The sequence below is a fragment of the Acipenser ruthenus genome, chromosome 46 (genome assembly GCF_902713425.1).
Source record: "Acipenser ruthenus chromosome 46, fAciRut3.2 maternal haplotype, whole genome shotgun sequence".
NCBI lineage: Eukaryota > Metazoa > Chordata > Actinopteri > Acipenseriformes > Acipenseridae > Acipenser > Acipenser ruthenus.
In genome coordinates, this window is record NC_081234.1 from 9,485,541 (window position 1) to 9,505,135 (window position 19,595).

Sequence of the window (19,595 nt, forward strand, 5' to 3'; positions counted from 1 at the left end):
TATTGGCTGCAGAGGGAAGAGTCAGATTGAGAAACGCAGTGATGAACCTGGGACTACATAAAGAAGGATAGGACAGTCCATCCCGTGATGCAGTTCAGTACTCAATTACAGGAGCCATTTGTGGAGCCCACTCAGTACTGAATACATTGCGGAGATGCTGTGTTGCAGCGCCGGGATATACCGGCATTTTTTAAATAACAACACACAATATCGTTAATATAAAGTGACCCACTTATTTATGCGAATTAATGCTTGATTATGTCCAGAAACATTTTGTCAGGGCGAGCGTGAACAGGTTAAAAGCATTGCGATTGCGCTTGAAAGAGCTCTACGGGCTCCAGCAATGCTGTTTACTAACCCCGCCCACTTGTGACATCATTTTCCCATCCTGCAGTCTTTAACCCGGGTGTATCAATCTACGGCGTCTCTAGTAGTTCATATTTATATTTGACGGGAAGCGCAATGTTTTTGTGCGTCATTTAAAAAGAGAATGTGTCGCCGGAGAAGCTGAGAAGCTGAGAGGTACACTTGCGAAATGTTAACATAGCTAGAACTTTATCCGGTTTAGACAAAAAAAAATAAAGCCGTTTGCTTAAAATGCCGTCGATTTTAAATGTAATTCAGAGACTAATCACTTCAGTGTCCCTGGCATTCACACAAAATAATGCAATACACCTGACCGGGCATTTTGATCAATTTGAACTCGCAGTTAATTATTAATTTACTGTCTGATACATTTTACTTTCAAGTTTATCTCTTAAAGTACCTTAAATATAACTTCTGTAGTTGTGTTTGCACGTACTTCTTTGATCCAGAGAAAGACTGTAAGGTTGTTGCACGATATTGTGAACTCGTGTGTCGACACAGCTGTCTTCAGATTCAATTACTTAACGTGCAAAATATGCAGGAGGCTGTGCGGTGCAGTGGTTAAAGAAAAGGGCTTGTAACCAGGAGGTCCCGGGTTCAAATCCCACCTCAGCCACTGACTCATTGTGTGACCCTGAGCAAGTCACTTCACCTCCTTGTGCTCCGTCTTTCGGGTGAGACGTAGTTGTAAGTGACTCTGCAGCTGATGCATAGTTCACACACCCTAGTCTAGCATAGATAAAGGCATCTGCTAAATAAACAAATAATAATAACACAATTCGCCTTTTACGCTTCGAGTGGACAGGTACAGACTGCATGTATTTATCTTATTTTTTTGTTGTTCCGGTAGAATATGTCTGCCTCCGCTCCAACCGCACCGCAGCAGGCGGGCAGCCCCTCAGCATTGCCCCCCGAATGGGCAGACGACGAGCGGATGGCTTTCCTGTTTTCGGCGTTCAAACTGAACCGGGAGGTGAACTGCACGGACTGGGACGGGAAGATGAATTTCTGGGCGCCGCTGATCGTGAGCTGCTGCCGGCGGCGGGGAGCTGTCAGCGTCACCCTGCAGGAGCTGAGCGAGAGCTTCAGGAGAAACGGCACCGTGCCGCTGGGCCTGCCCACTGTCGTCCAGGATATGATCAGGTGGTTATTTTCAACCCAGAGCAACGTGGGGTACCCATATCCATAAATGCAATGCTTTTTTTATTTGTGTTTTATTTTTAGGGGCAGCTGCGGTGTCCCACCACGGTCTATCTGTGCAGGTCCTTGCTTAGTCTTCTGTGGGTGCGTTTATTAAGAAAGACTAACTGTAGCTCACGCATTATTATTATTATTATTATTATTATTATTATTATTATTATTATTATTATTATTATTTATTGACGCCCTTATCCAGGGAGACTTACAATTGTTACAAGGTATCACATTATTTTTACATACAATCACCCATTTATACAGTTGGGTTTTTACGGGAGCAATCTAGGTAAAGTACCTTGCTCAAGGGTACAGCAGCAGTGTCCCCCCACCTGGGATTGAACCCACGACCCTCCGGTCAAGAGTCCAGAGCCCTGACCACTACTCCACACTGCTGTCATCAGCTGTCGTGCACCAGCATTCAGGGTCAATTCTTATTCCCTTTCCAATTTTTAAAATCAATTCCCAATACCCTTTTAGTCAATTCCAACACAGTGCTGGTCAAATTTAAAAAAATTAAAACAAGCTTCTCACAGTGGGAACTTGCATTAAAGTCACTGTTTGTTATTCAATCACACTGACTGCAAATGAAGACAGCTGATCAATCACAGCAGTTTGTCTCTAAAATCTCAATTTGGAATTGATTTTGAAAAGGAACTGGATTGAAAGGCAGGTCTTGGGGCTGCGTTGTGGAAGTGGTAGGCTCCCCAGCCCCCCCTGCAGGTGTGTTGAAGCCCTGCGGCCTCTCCTCTGTGACGGCTGTATCGTGTCCGGCAGGCGCGGGAAGCTGCAGAAGGAGTCTGAATTTGCAGCTCTTGTGGATCCAGGGTGGCTCTCGTGGGGCGTGGGGCTGCTGCTGGTCAAGCCACTGAAATGGACCCTGACCACCGTCCTGGGCAGCAACCGCGTGCCACCGGAGGAGCCCTACGTGGTGACGGAGCTCGTCAAGGTACGTCGTGCTGCGTTTAGACATACTTCAAGAAACGGAAGATGTTCACTGACAAACCATTGAAACAGACTTCTACTGTAGTTAACTAAGTTTCTTTTAGTATTTAAAAAAAAAATAAAAACAAAGGCACAGTTGCTAGCCCGTTGTGTTGAATCTTCAGTCCGCTCCTTGTAGAAAGCCGCGTGCCTGCACGTGTTTTTCTTGTCTCTGTGCACGCTGTCCTAACGAGCGTGTGAGTCTGTAGTGACTGTGTGTCTGCCTCCCCCCAGGAGAAGGCTTCAGAGCTGCTGCGTGTGTATCGAAGCTCCCCCGCGGCCGAGCGCACCCTGCTCCCCTTCCAGGAGCTGCGGGGGTTGGCGGCTCACATCTGCCCTGACGAGACCACCCTGTGCCTGGCTCTGCTGCAGCTGCAAAGGGAGAAGCAGGTCACTGTGGCCGTGCACGAGGGGGAGAAGGTGAGGCCACTGGCACTCTCTCACTATAGTCCAGTGCAGTCCGGTCCAGTGGAATCCGGTCAAGGGATTGAGAAAAGGCTGATTTCTTATTTAAACCTGGATCGGGCAAATCTAGTCCCGTTTGCCTTGCAGCATAGCCAGTTGTGTCCAAGGGTGACAGCTGTCAAGGGTATTATTTACAGGTGTTATTTTACATGTATTTAATAGCAGTGTAATTACAGGAGTAGTAAACGTTTACAGGTGTGTAAACTACAGGAATTGACAGCCTTATTATTTACAGTCGTGGCCCTACCCCTGTAAGACGATGCGACTACGCTGTGCCACCTGTTAATAAAACGCCAGCGTTTTTCACCTCCTGTACAAACCAGCCGGCGAAATCAGCCAATCACAACCGCATCCGCATTTTCAGATTATTTAGATTTTATGAGGAGGAAGTTGTGTGAACCGTATTCCTTATGTTGCTGATAAAGATCAAAGACCTCAAACAGCCTCTAGGTCTCCCGTTGGGGATCAGTACTGACACTAACCCTACTGAAGGCTGTCTGGGACGCAGTCTTCACCTCTTCATGCCTGTGTGAGGTTCCCTGACCTCGATTTGTCCGCTTGCTCCCCAGATTGTGAAGTTCACCCAGGCAGGGCAGAGCCGCGTGTCCCCGGTCGGGGAGGTGGACCTGGGCATCTACCAGCTGCAGAGGAGCGAGCGTCTCCTAGGGGAGAGAGTGGAGGCGCTGGCTCAGGAGGCAGAGAGGTACGGACACCAGGAACGGGAATGCATGGAAGGGAATAAGACTCCTATTGCAGAACGGTTTCACCCACCCCAGGTTTTACTGTGAGCTTGATTAGTGTATAGATAACAAGCTCGGGTATGGGTTATTAAACTGGTAGTAAAACCAGGAATGGATCAAACTGCTATGCAGTGGGAGTTGTATTAATAGTTTTATATAGATAGTTGGATTTTTTCACGGTTTACTAAAAGAAAGTTTCTTTGACAAACGTTTTGAATTCAGTGCTATTGAGTTCTGGATGAATTGTTACAGGTTTTATGAAAAAAACGAATCCAATAGCAACCACTAGAGGGCGCTGACAGGGCAGTTTTGACACTGTGACCATCCGAGGTTTTGGAATGAATTGAATGAGCTACTTCTGGACGTTGGTTGTAAAGGCTGAAAAAAAATCAACGTTTAACAGATTGAAAGTTTAAACTGTTATACATATTTAAAAGCTGCAGTTTAGTATGTATAGCTGTCTTTATATTTAGTTTTATTTCAAACAATCCACTGTTTCGTTTCAGAGGTGTACAGTGCGTCCAGATACTAAAAAAATTTTAAAAATTAAACAAGGTGGAAAATCAAGAGGAGATTCTCAAACAGGACGTTTTCCATCCAAACGTTGAAGATACTCGTGGATTCGTGGTTTTGTGTTTTGGTGTCCAGCCTATTGATTGACACGGCGCGTCTTTGTGCTTCGCAGGTGCAGAGAGGAGGCCAGGACTCTCCTTGGCCAGGGGAAGAAGACGCAGGTAGGAGTCCCGTGACTGCGGGCAGCGCGTTCCACAGTAGGGGCGCACGCCGGTTTTGCTTTTTAATCGTCTTTCAGCTGTTTTTAGCATCCAATCTGTTTTCGGTAAATGGAAAACCGAACTGCGTTTGTGCGGCCAGGGGAACGGGTGATGGCATTATTACAAGCGTCTTAACTGACAGCAGATCGGCTCGCTGCGGCGTTGCTCCATCGCGCTGACGTAGAAAGAATAAAGTAATGCATTCGAATGATTTCACCCTCGCGCATCAAAGAGGAGACGCTTTGAATTTAAAACACCTCCAAGATTTCCATCAGCATGAAAACTAAAGCTAGAACTCGGGCAGGCCGCCAGCCCCTCCGAACACAGCTCGTTTAGTGTGCTGATTTATTACAGCTTGTTAATATAATACACATGACTTTGTGAATAAGGACCTTGCACTTGAATCCAATCAGTATGCCACAGTGACCTGCTCACAGAAGCACCTCATTAAACAGCGTTCGGGTATTTGCACTGACCACGCGGTGTGCTGCAATGCTCCTTTGAATCCAGCTGCTTGGTAAGCACGGTCTGCCTGGCATTGCTATCGGGTTAGTCCGTGCAGCATCTCTTTCACTGGTTTTGCAGCTTCACCCAGCTTACTGCTTATTGCAAGCTGGTTCCAGACCTTTGTGATCCGACGCTGTGGGGCTCCCTCCCTCCCTTCTCTCTCTCCCTCTCTTCCCCCAGGCGCTGCGGTGTCTCAGAGCCAGGAAGCGTGTGGAGAAGCGAGCGGACAGCCTGCACGCGCAGCTGGAGACGGTGCAGGGCATCCTGGAGAGGATTGCCAACTCACACACAGACCGCCTGGTGAGGACGGCCCGCGCCAAGATCCCTGCTATAGGGGCACTCGCTGGCTTTCGTTCTCTCTGTCTCTGCTTCAAAGTGAACATCCATGCGTGTTGTAAGAGAGTTTCTTTCCAAACTGCACATTGGAGATCAATAAAATGGAGAGCTGTGCACGGTGGAGATCTGTTTTGTTTGCTACAGTTAATTTTAAGCATCGGAAAGCCCATTGAGTTCTGGTAAAACATGTTTAAAATCTGGTAAAACAATATCAATCATTGCAAACAGTGGTACATTAAACGCATAACAGGAAAAACTGCAAAATGACCGTGCTGATGGTCTCTCTCTCTCTCTCTCGCTCTCCTCTCTCGCTCTCCTCCCTCTCTCTGCCTCTCCCTCTCTCGCTGTCTCTCTCTCGCGCTGTCTCTCTCTCTCTCAGGTGGTGCAGGCGTACCAGGCTGGCGTGTCGGCTCTCAGACTGTCTCTGAAGGACGTGACGGTGGAGAGAGCTGAGAACCTGGTCGACCAGATCCAGGAGGTGAGAGCGCCCCCCTCTGGTCAATGTCCACAGTGCAACAACCATCCACAATTATACAGTCGTGCTAAATTTAGAAACACAAAGAAACTTTAACAAGTCATGAGAAACGCTTTGAAATAAAAAAAAAATGAGAGTGAACATTTATTTAGGCTTTTAAAACGTGATAATCTGGTATCAGCGCTGTTGCATTCTTTCACATGTGTTTGCATTTGAGTGTTTCGCTGGCAGCTCACGTAACCCTCGTGTCTCTGTGTCTGTGCAGCTTTGTGACGCCCAGGACGAAGTGAACCAGACGCTGGCAGGACTCGACATCTCAAGTACGTCCCTGAGCTGTGGTGCTTCCTGCGCCTCCCAGATTCTCACCCGTGCCAGGAGAGCCACTTACCCAGAGAGCACCTCCAGCACACCTTACAGACAGTCTGAGGACAGACGCTCTCTCTAGCATGTAAAGGCGTTGCAGTATTCACAGACGCCCACGCCATTATTCCTGATCATTTTCTATCTTTTTTTAAAATTTTATTTAACCAGGAGATTTACCCATTGAGAGCCTTGTTTACAAAGGGGGTCCTTCAGGCACTGGCTGTATAATTGTGCCATGTAACGTTTCCTATCTACAGATCTGGCCAAAGGTTTTGCATCACCTAGAATTTTAGGATTGAGACAAAAAAAACTATATGAATATAATGTAGATCTTTTATTTAATGTCATGTAATCAAAGAAATTACAAAATGATGTTGCAAAAGTCTACCGGAAGCCATAATAGTAGCACAGTATTTCATGTTAGATTTCAAATTGTCCCATTTTTCAATATGTCGGTTTTTTCCTTCAGTATGTGGAAAAACTCCAAAGCGGTGTGCAATTCAATATGTTAAGGTAACATTGTTCAGCAGGTTTCATTCGCCTTCGTGAAGCAACATGAGTTTATTCTATAGGGGGATGCAAATCTGTTGGCCAGAGCTGTTCTGTATCTATTTTCAAAAGCATATATGTTTTGGCACCTCCGAAGAGTTCACACAAACTGTTTCAAAAACATCTAAACGGGGGGGGGATCTAGCAAATCCGTTTCGAAGGGAGATTCTCCCAGTTTCATTAATCTTTGCAGAAGGTGACACTCTTTAGGTCTCTTAAAGGTGCAAACGACAGCGTGCGCGTTCTCTTATTAGCTTTGAAATCCAGAATCCCTTGTGGAATGGTACGTCCTGCAAACGATAGACGCGCGATAACAGCAGAGTTATGCACTTCAAAACAACCAAAAGGGTGACAGTCACAGGAGATACAGAGACAGCAAAGATGCTTCTGAACACGGTACAGTTTTCTAAATATTTTTAAAAGCGGTGATTACCGTTAACCAGGGATGTTAGTTAAATTTCTGGAACGTTTTCTGTTGCGTTTCAGATCCGAAGCTGAGCTGTGCTGTCTGTACAGCAGGATGTCAGCAGCGTAACTTTATTTATTCAACATCAAAGGCTGATCCTGAAGTTTAGGAAACTGAGAAGAAAGCGTCCGTTAAAACATTGCGGATCATTTTATATAAGAATGTGTTTTTTGGCGTGGAAGCAGAGAGGGCAGGTGGCTCGACCTGCATGTCATGCATTTCCAATCAGAATCTCTCGGGGGGGGGGGGGGGCTCTGCTCAGACACCTGTCTGAATGGCAAGGCAGCCTGTATCGCTTCCCTCCCCCGCAGCAGAGCCGCACACAGAGGGCTGCAGACTCCCCAGCATCCAGTCAGAACAAGCATCGCAGCCGTTTCCTTCTTTAATAAGTGTAGTGAGCTGTTAACGCTCCTAACGAGTTGTGTGTTGAGAGCATGACAAAACAGAACTGAATTAAACCCGATTTCACCCCACGCTGGGCTCTGTTCGATCGTTATAAACGTCGCCGGAGTTAAACACCGCTGTCGTTTTGAAATGTTTTAAATAAATCCTGCACTGAAGAGACTTTCATAACCGTGACGCCACTGTTTCTATCAAAAACAGCAGTGATTTAAGTCAGATCTCAAATGGAGATTAGATAAAGGGGCATTCAGAATGGAAAATAGGAGGCACTTTTTTACACAGAGAATTGAGGGTCTGGAACTCAACTCCCCAGTAATGTTGTTGAAGCTGACACCCTGGGATCCTTCAAGAAGCTGCTTGATGAGATTCTGGGATCAATAAGCTACTAACAAACCAAACGAGCAAGATGGGCTGAATGGCCTCCTCTCGTTTGTAAACTTTCTTATGTTCTTAAATGGGCAGCAGGTTCAGTGCTTGATGGACAGCAGGCGCCTTCCTCTGCTGCCTGTGGCCCTGCATGCCTCACCGTTTCACTTCTCTTTCCAGTGGGCGGGGACACAGATGAGCTGGAGGCGGAGCTCAGGTCTATATTGGAAGACGCCACTCCGGACAGCCCGCCCCCTCTCCCAGAGGTTCCGACGAAGCCCCTCCCCTCAAATCTGGGTAAAATAATTGGGCAAACTTGTATTACCTGCGTGCCAGATAATATTAAAAAAAGTATATATTAATATTATAATGCATCAAAAGCCTGTAAGTAACTCCACTGTTTGTTTTCAAACACACTTTCCCTTGATAAAGGTGTGTGTAGATAGACAGCAAATCATCCTTGTGTTCTCTTCAATAGCAGCATCTCCAGGGTTGAAGCCCAGCAGCTCCACACTGAAGAGCACTCCTGCCCTTGAAGCAGCGCAGTGAAGACTGGAGCTGTCTGGAGAGAGGGACTGAAGGAGCATCCCAGCATGAAGCTGTCTGCAGAGAATTCCAACATGGAGCTGTCTGCAGAGAATTCCAGCACGGAGCTGTCTGCAGAGAATTCCAGCACGGAGCTGTCTGCAGAGAATTCCAGCATGAAACTGTCTGCAGAGAATTCCAGCATGGAGCTGTCTGCAGAGAATTCCAGCATGAAACTGTCTGCAGAGAATTCCAGCATGAAACTGTCTGCAGAGAATTCCAGCATGAAACTGTCTGCAGAGAATTCCAGCATGAAACTGTCTGGAGAGAGGGACTGAAGCATTAAAAACCATCCGGATCAAGAAAACTGCCTTTTTAAAATAAAGTAATCATCTGTGTCTGTAACTCAGTTTTAAAGAGGCCTTTACTTTCTGAATTGATTTTTTATGTTAAAAACACACACAGGCATTTATAGACACACACACATACTGTATACTACTTACATACAATATAAAAATGATATTGCTGTTACATTGTTTTTTGTATGATGTTTTATTCATCGTCATGGTGTTGTCTTTGTATTCTCTTCAGTAGCACGCTCTATTCTCAGCTCTGCCGTTACCTGAACAAAGCACTAGTCTAAACATTCCGCTCTCAGCTCTGCAGCGCTGTCATTACCAGCACCTTAATAATAATGAGCACTAGTCTACACACTCCACTCTCAGCTCTGCAGCGCTGTCATTACCAGCACCTTAATAATAATGAGCACTAGTCTAAACACTCCACTCTCAGCTCTGCAGCGCTGTCATTACCAGCACCTTAATAATAATGAGCACTAGTCTAAACACTCCACTGTCATCTCTCCAGCACTGTCATTGTGAACAGAGTTGAAGTAATATGATCATTTATCGATCTTTATCTATATAAGTATGAACCATATCATATTAGTTAGAGGGGAAAAAAACCCAAACGTATTGAATAGTGTAGGCGCTGGAAAGGCTGATGCGCTCGCTACGCATAGAGAATGCGTTGGAGCTGACCCTGTAATGAAAGCACGCTGGCACAGTATTCTGAACAAGAAGGTGACCCGCTGCAGAGATGCACGCTCAGCAGAACGATCTTTTACAACACAACGTTTATACTGTATCTGCCAAATCTGTGGGATTAGCTTTTCCCTTTGAAGTGTAGATCCAGTGCCTTTTACAAGTGGGGAAAGAACGCTAACCAGCATCTCCGGGGGGGAGGGGAGAGAAGACTTGTTGTTTTATTTTATTTTCTCATCACAGACTGAAGGCAATCTCCCTAATATAGATACCCAAAACGATGGCACTTTGTAAAGGAATTGTTACACTAGGTTTGTTTGATAATCTGGATTTCTTTGTTCACATGCATGGCGTGTATAGAAAAGCCCCCGGGGATCGGAGCAGTCATTTAGAGTAATCAGAGAAGATTGTATATTACTGGCGTGCTGTCTCATTCTAAGCAGAACTAACAGTGCAAATCATTGCAGGACGCAAACGCGGTTTAAAATGCCTTGCGCTCTGTCCCGTGAAGTGTGCTTTGATAATAGCAATAAGACGTAGACGCGCTGGCAATAGCAAAACAGGTCTACGAATAGACTGAATATGCGAGTGAATAACAGCAGTACAAACAGCCCATGAAAATCAGCATGCCTTTATTACCATGTGCATAGCATTGCATTTAATCACTGCAGCCTGCGGTGCGCGCGTGCGTTAATCATTTCTGTAGTTGGAACACCCGCGCGCTCAGAGGGGCTCGCGTTTTAAAATCTGTAGTCAGACTGCGCCAGATCAGTGCGGTAAAGCACGGAATGGTATTATATCGGGTTAGTTTTATATCGAGTTAAATTAAAATATGGGGAACAGTGTTACCAAGAAGAAGAGAAAAAAAAAACAGTCAACATACCTATAAAATCACGGTTAAAAAGTAGCAACGCCACATTGTTCAACACCCAATTGATCAATTAAGAGATTTTCCATTAACACGTCATCATAATTAAGATTTGTCAAAAACAGTCATTTTAAATCACCGACGTGCAAACCGCAACATTGCAATGTTTAGTGCATTAAGGAAGGGTAAGGTTCGTTAACCAGGCGTAAATACAGAAGACATACAAACATTGACCATTGTAATAATAATAATAATAATAATACCACAGGAAAGTCCGTGTGCAGGCTCGTTTCACTTCCCTCAGTTACTCTCCTTTCCAAACACTATAATTGTGTTCCCACGCCTGCACAAACCAAACTACAACAAAAGACCGACCGACAGACAGACCCCCTGGATGGCGCTGGAACTGGGGGTGCGGCAGCACGACTTCCATCGTAAGCAGGGGTTACAGTTTGGTTCAATGGCACCCCCACTTTAAAAACTGTTCCACCGCCAGTGCTGGGGACCCCCCTGTGTCTGCCGGTTTTCATTCCAATTGAGCTCTCAATTATTTAACTAGACCCTTCATTGAACTGATCATTCGCTTAATAGAAACCTTTTTAATTGTTTTCGGCTCGTAAACAGTCGCAGATTTCACGTTCGCTATCACGCTGTGTAAGCAACATTGGATTTGAAGAGGTACGCAGTTTTACTATTTTTAGACTAAACAATTACGCACACGTGTGTATTCATCAGTACACTCCGGCACAGCACAGTCTCGTGTTGTAGTTTGAACTGCGATTTCAATGCTCTGCTTTGCACAGTCTTATCCCCGAGTGCCGTGGATAAGGGACATACTGAATTCAGGCATGCGCGTTAAGCAGATTACTTTACAGGTAAGTGCAGTATATAGAGCAAAGAAATATATACGTGTAAACTGTACCCATTGACGGACACAGGCTAAAGTAACACAGTACTGAGACACTGAATGATTTAAGCAAGCAGGTGATGATAATAATAATAATAATAATAATGAGCAACAGACGATTTATAAGGATGCTGAGTGAAGATTTTTCTTCTTTGTATTATAACTTGCTACCTACAAGTTGTTTCTGAAACTTGCATCCTTTTCTTAACCTCTCTGCCCAGCGTGTAAAAATTTAAATACATTACAGCAGCTGCTGACGTTGGTGTGGGGGGAGAAGATCAGCTCTCAAAAAAGAGAGCAGTCAGCCACTGAGAGTAATCATTCTCTCTCTCTCTCTCTCTCTCTCTCTCTCTCTCTCTCTCTCTCTCTCTCTCTCTCTCTCTCTCTCTCTCTCTCTCTCTCTCTCTCTCTCTCTCTCTCTCTCTCTCTCCGTGCCCCTTCTCTCCTCGCTCCCTCTTCTGTTCAAAACGGCTTGGAGTTCATTAGCTGAGCTCAAGTGCTCCACACTCCTGATGGGTTTGCTAGGGGATGCAGGCAAACAGATTCAAACTGGGGTTGAAAAAAAAGACTGATCAAACATCAGACTAGAGAAAGTGGAAGATGTACTCACCTAGGAGAGTAGCAGAGGCAGACATGGACTGCTTGTTTTGAGAAGATTTTATTTTTTTTGTTATCAGTTCAAGCTATTTGGGGATCGCAGCCTACACGCAATGGCCGTTTACTATTTCTCTCTCAGCTCCTGAAGTTGGCCCAGAAGCTATGGAGAAAATGGAGCTCCGGTTCCCCAAGGGAAGCAGCTGGGAATCGGGACCACATCAGCGGCTGGGGGAGGAGAGCCTTCCCTGGAGCAACGTGACCAACGGCACGTGGTCCCGAGAGAGTTGGGACGAGGAGGAAGCCCCGGGACTCGCTCTCCGCACCCTGAGCGGCTGCCTCCTCTTCCTCCTCATCCTCAGCACGCTGCTGGGGAACACGCTGGTGTGCGCGGCAGTCGTCAAATTCCGCCATCTGCGTTCCAAGGTCACCAACTTCTTCGTCATCTCCCTGGCCGTTTCGGACCTGTTGGTGGCCATTCTGGTCATGCCCTGGAGGGCAGTCACCGAGGTGGCCGGATTCTGGCCGTTTGGCAGCTTCTGCGACATCTGGGTGGCGTTTGACATCATGTGCTCCACTGCCTCCATCCTCAACCTGTGCATTATCAGCTTGGACCGCTACTGGGCCATCGCCAGCCCATTCCGCTATGAGCGCAAGATGACCCAGCGAGTAGCTTTCGTCATGATCGGGGTGACCTGGACCTTGTCTGTTCTCATCTCCTTCATCCCGGTGCAGCTGAGTTGGCACAAAGCGGACGACATCCCTCCGGATCCCGGCTCCTCTCCAAATGCCACCCAGCCGGAGAACTGCGACTCCAGCCTGAACCGCACGTACGCCATCTCCTCGTCCCTCATCAGCTTCTACATCCCCGTGGCCATCATGATCGTCACCTACACCCGCATCTACCTCATCGCTCAGAGGCAGATCCGACGCATCTCCTCGCTGGAGCGGGCGGTGGAGCACGCCCAGAACTGCCAAGGCAGCGACTGCCCCCACGATGCCAGCCTCAAGAGCTCCTTCAAGAAGGAGACCAAGGTCCTCAAGACCCTCTCCATCATCATGGGCGTCTTTGTCTGCTGCTGGCTGCCCTTCTTCATCCTCAACTGCATGGTCCCCTTCTGTGATCCAGCCACCCACGGCCCTGGCCAGCCGCCCTGCGTGAGCGAGACCACCTTCAGCATCTTCGTGTGGTTCGGCTGGGCCAACTCCACCCTGAACCCCATCATCTACGCCTTCAACGCGGACTTCCGCAGGGCCTTCAGCACCATCCTGGGGTGCAGCCGCCTCTGCTCCAGCAACGCGGTGGAGACGGTCAACTTCAGCAACGAGCTGGTGTCCTACCACCACGACACCACCAACCCCCGGGACGTCATGACCCTCAGCTGCCCCCACTTGCTGCCCAACATGGTCAAGCAGTCCCCCAGGGAGAAGGAGCTCTCCTTCGACAAGGTCTCCCAGATCTCGCCGGCCTCCGTGTGCGGGTGCGAGAGCCCCAGCTGCCCCTCTGCTGTGGTGCACGCTGAGTGCGAGACGGGCATCTCTCTGGATAAAATCACCCCCTTCACACCCGACGGGCTGGCTTGAGGTGGGGCTGCAGGAGCTAGGACACTGAGGACAGAGACACTGCAGCTGTGATTCAGAGCGCTGGAAAACTGCGGATAGATTTCCTGAAACTGTGGAAGGAAAGCGTTACTAAGAAAGCTGTGGGGGGCAAAACTGGATAGATTCATAATATGGTCAGTAATGTGGACAGATTTGTACATAGGGGCTAACTACCGATGCATTCACTGGAACACGCTTACCAGGGTCTCTGCAACATTGGAATACAGTGTCTGGAGTTCTGTGGAATATCAGGGTCACGTTGCTGCTGGAATATTAAGGATACGATGATACCAGTGTTCGTACAGGCGGTTGTTTTAATAATGCCGTGATATTGAATGCGTTGGAATGCGTCCGGCTAGGCACTGGAGTTTGGGGTTTGTGGATCGTTCGGGTCATATGCAAAAAAAGAGAAATGGAATGTCTTGCAATACATCGGAACACCTGCGCTGTGGTCTCCCTCTGCCTCTGACACCGCATCCATCGGAACAGAGAGACAATGTTATGAAATGACTTGCAATCTCAAGGTCACATCACTACTGGGAATCCCAGCGTAGGAATACAGCGCCTGTCTGGATACTTTCACGCTAAAACCGATCTCGCTTTTTAGATTGACAAAACGTACCAGTGATTTAGTTTGCAAAGGATTGCAAACAATGCCAAATATATATATAAGACGTTTGAAGGTGTTTTGCTTTAAAGGGATGCTGCACATAGCTCATCCTATAACGCAAACTCTGTCTGTTGTATGTATACACGCTGTATTGTGTAGCCGACCTTCTCAAAGAGACCAATAAACACGCTGTATTGTGGTAGTCTTGTTTTGTGCATCGATACAGTGCATCCAGACCCAAAGAGAGAAACCATCTGCAGGTTATTAACATTTCATTTCCTACCTGATCAATACGCGATTGTGTGTATTCTGATCAATACGCGAGTGTGTGTATTCTGATCAATACGCGAGTGTGTGTACTCTGATCAATACGCGATTGTGTGTATTCTGATCAATACGCGATTGTGTGTATTCTGATCAATACGCGAGTGTGTGTATTCTGATCAATACGCGAGTGTGTGTATTCTGATCAATACGCGAGTGTGTGTATTCTGATCAATACGCATCATTCAACCCGGTTACTAATTTATGTCCTGAATCCTAAAGGCTATATTTCTGCATAAGGGTCTGCAGCTGTCATTACGTAACCACATACTCAAGACTGTTAACACGAATCTGCGTTTTCAGAACAGGTCGCATACAAATATTCACAGCGGCTTAATTAACTCGACAATTTGATTTCTTCTGATTGTGAAATCGCTTAAAGCAAAACAAAACCGCGAGACCCTGCTGAAATTGAGCTGCCATCGTCCTCTCTGTTAAGCACGTTTGCTCCGTGCTGAATTATTAAGTGAAAAAGTTAAGAAAAGAGAAGACTTTGAGTCTCAAAGTTTACAGACCTGTCTTGTGGTAAAAACTTTTCAAAATGTAGTGAAGTCCTGTGAGGATAACGAAGCATCCCTTTTTAAGAGCGTCCTGCTTCACCTCAAGGTCAAAGCGCAGAGAAGATAATGAACCAGCCCCTTCTCAGAGCACTATCCCCTGGCAAAAACACATCAAAGTGTACGAAAGTCCCGTGCAGGAAACGAACCAGCCCCGTTTAAAACTTGACTGCACTATCCCATGACTAAAATAGCAACAAACTAATTAATTCAACCAAGTCATTAGCTCCGGTTTCCTTTTGTTTAGCTGTGATGGTACATTCGGATATATTGTGAGAAGTGTTGAATTTAAATCAAGGGAAGTAATGTTAAAACTTTACAATGCATTAGTAAGACCTCACCTAGAATACTGTGTTCAGTTCTGGTCACCTCGTTACAAAAAGGATATTGCTGCTCTAGAAAGAGTGCAGAGAAGAGCAACCAGAATTATCCTGGGTTTAAAAGGCATGTCGTATGCAGACAGGTTAAAAGAATTGAATCTATTCAGTCTTGAACAAAGAAGACTACGCGGCGATCTGATTCAAACATTCAAAATCCTAAAAGGTATAGACAATGTCGACCCAGGGGACTTCTTTGACCTGAAAAAAGAAACAAGGACCAGTGGTCACAAATGGAGATTAGATAAAGGGGCATTCAGAACAGAAAATAGGAGGCACCTTTTTTTTACACAGAGAATTGTGAGGGTCTGGAACCAACTCCCCAGTAATGTTGTTGAAGCTGACACCCTGGGATCCTTCAAGAAGCTGCTTGATGAGATTCTGGGATCAATAAGCTACTAACAACCAAACGAGCAAGATGGGCTGAATGGCCTCCTCTCGTTTGTAAACTTTCTTATGTTCTTATGTATTCTACTAAAGACGGCCATTTGTCCTTGTATTCATTTTGAACCCAATAACAGCATTAAACTATCCCCACCTCTAAAATCAAACGAGACCGTGTTTACAGCTCGGTGAACCCTATACCACTCACAAGCCCGGTGCTGGGAGCCCTGAGAGTTAACGCAAATAATTGCGTCCCTAATCTGTTTTTATGATTACGTTCTCGTCTTCGCTTCATGGCGTACTGTTTTGGCAGCAGCACGAGCAGCAGAGTTTGTACATTTTGAAGCGTCAGTTTTCTGTACCGTGCCCACTGCCCGGCACGTTGTTTTTCACGGGATCTGATGAGACGCAAGACTCCCGTACGGGCCAGTGAACGCGACAGCAAGCGTCTCCTTCTGGCACCATTGCGTCCCATTCCAACTGTTCAATCAGCGTGACTGTAACAGAGGCGTCCGCGCAGTGATAGGGGTGGATCTGGTGTCAGCGGCTTCGAGTCATGCTGTTCTGTATGCTGTTCCTGGAACAAGATGCCGTGTCGAGTTTTAATCAAACCCAGCTTGTTTCTGTCTGTCCCGACTGTCAACCCCCCTCCCTCCCATCTTCGTGACCCATTTCAATGTCATGGCGGAGCGGGTTTCCTGTCTGGAAAGGAGAGGCTCTTGATGGGAGCTGCATGTGGAGAACACTTTGGTTCACAGCAGTCCGATTCAGCAGGCCCTGCAACACCTCGCAGAGCCTGCAGGAATGGACAGGCTGGCTGACTGGGGAGAGGGGAGGACATGAAACTGGAATGGATTATCCGTTGCCATGGTTATGTCAGAATATGAAAATGTTCCCACTGTGCCATTCTACCAATGTGTGCATCATCCCATTGTAACTGCCCTTGAGATACCCTTTGGTACATAACCATTGATTTGCCATTGCAGTGCCCCTGTCTGTCTGCATTGTCATTGCAGTGCCCCTGTCTGTCTACACTGCCATTGCAGTGCCCCTGTCTGTCTGCATTGCCATTGCAGTGCCCGTCTGTCTGCATTGCCATTGTCATGCCCCTGTCTGTCTGCATTGCCATTGCAGTGCCCCTGTCTGTCTGCATTGCCATTGCAATGCCTGTCTGTCTGTATTGCCATTGTAGTGTCCGTCTGTCTGCATTGCCATTGCAATGCCCCTGTCTGTCTGCATTGCCATTGCAATGCCTGTCTGTCTGCATTGCCATTGTAGTGTCCGTCTGTCTGCATTGCCATTGCAATGCCCGTCTGTCTGCATTGCCATTGCAGTGCCCCTGTCTGTCTGCATTGCCATTGCAGTGCCCCTGTCTGTCTGCACTGCCATTGCAGTGCCCCTGTCTGTCTGCATTGCCATTGCAGTGCCCCTGTCTGTCTACACTGCCATTGCAGTGCCCCTGTCTGTCTGCATTGCCATTGGAGTGCCCCTGTCTGTCTGCATTGCCATTGCAGTGCCCCTGTCTGTCTGCATTGCTATTGCAGTGCCCGTCTGTCTGCATTGCATTATAATTGGGTTTTTTTCTATTCATAGTGCCCAGTTCAAATGTCGACTGACCACTGCAACACACTTGCCAATCAGGAGAATTGAAGCTCAACTTGGTGACCCAAGCCAGCGTGAAAAGAAGTGACCTGAACTGGAGGGCGAGGCGCTGTCTGTCAGGCAGGCAGATGCAATCCATCATCCCTGATCTGACAGAGACCGCTATCAAATCCATCAATCCAGACAGCCCGGGACCTGACCGCTGATTCAAGGTGAACCCCTCCCTCTATCAGCCTGCACAGCATTACAGGAGAGGATTGGGAAGAGGAGCTCTCGGGAACCCTGTCGAAACTCTCAGTACACCAGTGTAGCCACGTGCCTCGTTTTTAGAGCAAAGGAGTTCACTCTATCACTTATTGAAGTTCCCCTAGGAAAAGCAAAGTCTAATAAAGCACAGTGAAAGCGAAGGTAAAGAACAGGCAAGCACGGGAAAGACCATTCGTGTTTAGAAATATCCTCCGAGATTAAACAGTGCTTTGACAAATGAGCATAAATTCGAACCCTCTCTAAAACAGTTTTCGTGAACTGCAAACTTGATTTAATTACTCAAAATGGGCTTTAAAAAAAAAAAAAAAAAAAAAAATCAGTCCTAATGTGTTGTGAATTGAGCCCTATATATTTCGATGAATCTGTGCAGGAGACTGTTCCTGCCCAGTTTGCAAAGCCATTGCAATTCAATCGCAGTGCCCCTGTCTGATGCAGCATATGGCACAGGTGGTGATTGGTGACCCATTAGCCAGTCTGTAGAGTCTAGACCTGATTTAGATTTTCGCAGCCTAGCATGTTTTTTTTCCAGAGGGCTTTTTAACTGATGGCATTGTGCAGACGGTTGAATTTCAATTCCGTGTCATTAATTTGAAGCCATGCACCTGTCATTCAAATAAGCATTACCTTAATAAAAAACACTTTGAAAAATCAACTCAGTTTGACATTCAGGAAACTGTTCTCGACTGTTGCTGGCTAGTCAGAAATCCAGGAAAACTACTTTTAAAAAGCATTAAAGATTTGAATCAATTAAGAATGCCCTGAAGAGGTGGGGATAATCTCACTCATGCAAGTTCTTTAATCTAATCTAAACAGCTCTGGCCAAAAGTTTTGCATCAGCTAGAATTTTAGGATGGAGACTGAATTAAAAAAACAAACAATATGATTTAGATATTTTATTCAACATCATGTAATCAAAGAAACTACAAAATGATATCGCAAAAGTCTACCAGAAGCCATAATAGTAGAACAGCAGTATTTCATATTAGATTGTGTCAGTTTTTTGTGAAGTATATGGAAAACTACAAAGCAGTGTGCAATTCAATATGTTAACATTATTCAGCAGGTTTCATTCGACTTTATGAAGCAAAATGAGTTCATTCTATAGGGGGATGCAAAACCTTTGGCCAGATCTGTGTTACTAGATATCGTGTTTTAAAATGAGAAACCATGCCTGTTAAAGCATGCGATTCTGCTGGTTTCAGATCCATAGAGAGAACTGAAGTGGATGACAAGTAAGGGTTACAAAAATTATTATGGAAGCTGCAATCACAGCATGATTGCAAAACAATGCAGCTTTCAAAAAAAAATAACAAGATTGCACTTCTGTTTGAACTGAGATAACAGCACCACAGACAAGTCATTGACAGCGTCATTGTGGAAGCCCTGCCAGGTAGGAATCATTTTCCTCTGCGCTGCAGTGAAAAATAAAAATAGCATCCGTTGTAGTGTTGTTTTTTTTTTTTTTTCCTGCAACTGATCTCCAACGGTGTTCTTTATCAGGAGATGAAAGGCCTGTGTTTCATTTTTATTCAGAGTGCAATGTGCTTTCAGTTTGAGACAGCGAGAGATTATTCCTTTCCCAGCAGGGGCATTGATTTTGAAAATCTTCACGCAGTGACGGGCGCTGCCACAGACCCTCCCTCTTTGAGAACGCACAGCCGACCCTGAGAGGGTATGATATGAACTGAGAGAATGACGAGATCAAACCCAGGGTGGGGTTCTACTGACGTGAGGGGCCCGTCAGAAGAACGCACAGCCGACCCTGAGAGGGTATGATATGAACTGAGAGAATGACGAGATCAAACCCAGGGTGGGGTTCTACTGACGTGAGAAGCATTGTAAAGCACAGCGAGGTCTGGTAAAGCATAGGGAAGCATTGTAAAGCACAGAGAGGTCTAGTAAAGCATAGGGAAGCATTGTAAAGCACAGAGAGGTCTGGTAAAGCATAG

The 19,595-nt window shown here is 46.3% G+C and overlaps 2 protein-coding genes across 7 annotated transcripts; both read left to right on the forward strand.

Annotated features, from left to right (window-relative positions):
* Positions 1-244: 244 nt before the first annotated feature.
* Positions 245-9,042, forward strand: LOC117397825 (charged multivesicular body protein 7). Of its 4 annotated transcripts, none has more exons than XM_034912444.2 (11): positions 351-522; positions 1,217-1,509; positions 2,338-2,509; positions 2,779-2,964; positions 3,579-3,712; positions 4,435-4,483; positions 5,210-5,329; positions 5,745-5,843; positions 6,106-6,160; positions 8,167-8,283; positions 8,468-9,042. In XM_034912444.2, the coding sequence occupies exons 2-11, from the start codon at positions 1,220-1,222 to the stop codon at positions 8,533-8,535; spliced, it is 1,290 nt and encodes a 429-aa protein (XP_034768335.2). In that variant the 5' UTR covers positions 351-522; positions 1,217-1,219; the 3' UTR covers positions 8,536-9,042. The 4 variants fall into 4 exon arrangements, with proteins under 4 accessions (XP_034768336.2, XP_034768335.2, XP_034768334.2 ...); XM_034912443.2 differs by having other exon boundaries at positions 369-522; positions 8,465-9,042; XM_059013675.1 differs by lacking the exon at positions 351-522 and adding an exon at positions 781-1,040 and having other exon boundaries at positions 8,465-9,042.
* A 1,830-nt stretch (positions 9,043-10,872) lies between these two features.
* On the forward strand, positions 10,873-18,490 carry LOC117962349 (D(1) dopamine receptor-like). 3 transcript variants are annotated; one of them, XR_009319805.1, is made up of 2 exons: positions 10,873-11,297; positions 17,371-18,490. XR_009319805.1 is itself a non-coding variant. In XM_059013761.1 (2 exons), the coding sequence occupies exon 2, from the start codon at positions 12,089-12,091 to the stop codon at positions 13,505-13,507; it is 1,419 nt and encodes a 472-aa protein (XP_058869744.1). In that variant the 5' UTR covers positions 10,873-11,297; positions 12,066-12,088; the 3' UTR covers positions 13,508-14,389. The 3 variants fall into 3 exon arrangements, 1 of the variants encoding a protein (XP_058869744.1); XR_009319806.1 differs by lacking the exon at positions 17,371-18,490 and adding an exon at positions 12,013-12,045; XM_059013761.1 differs by lacking the exon at positions 17,371-18,490 and adding an exon at positions 12,066-14,389.
* The last annotated feature ends 1,105 nt before the right edge of the window (positions 18,491-19,595 follow it).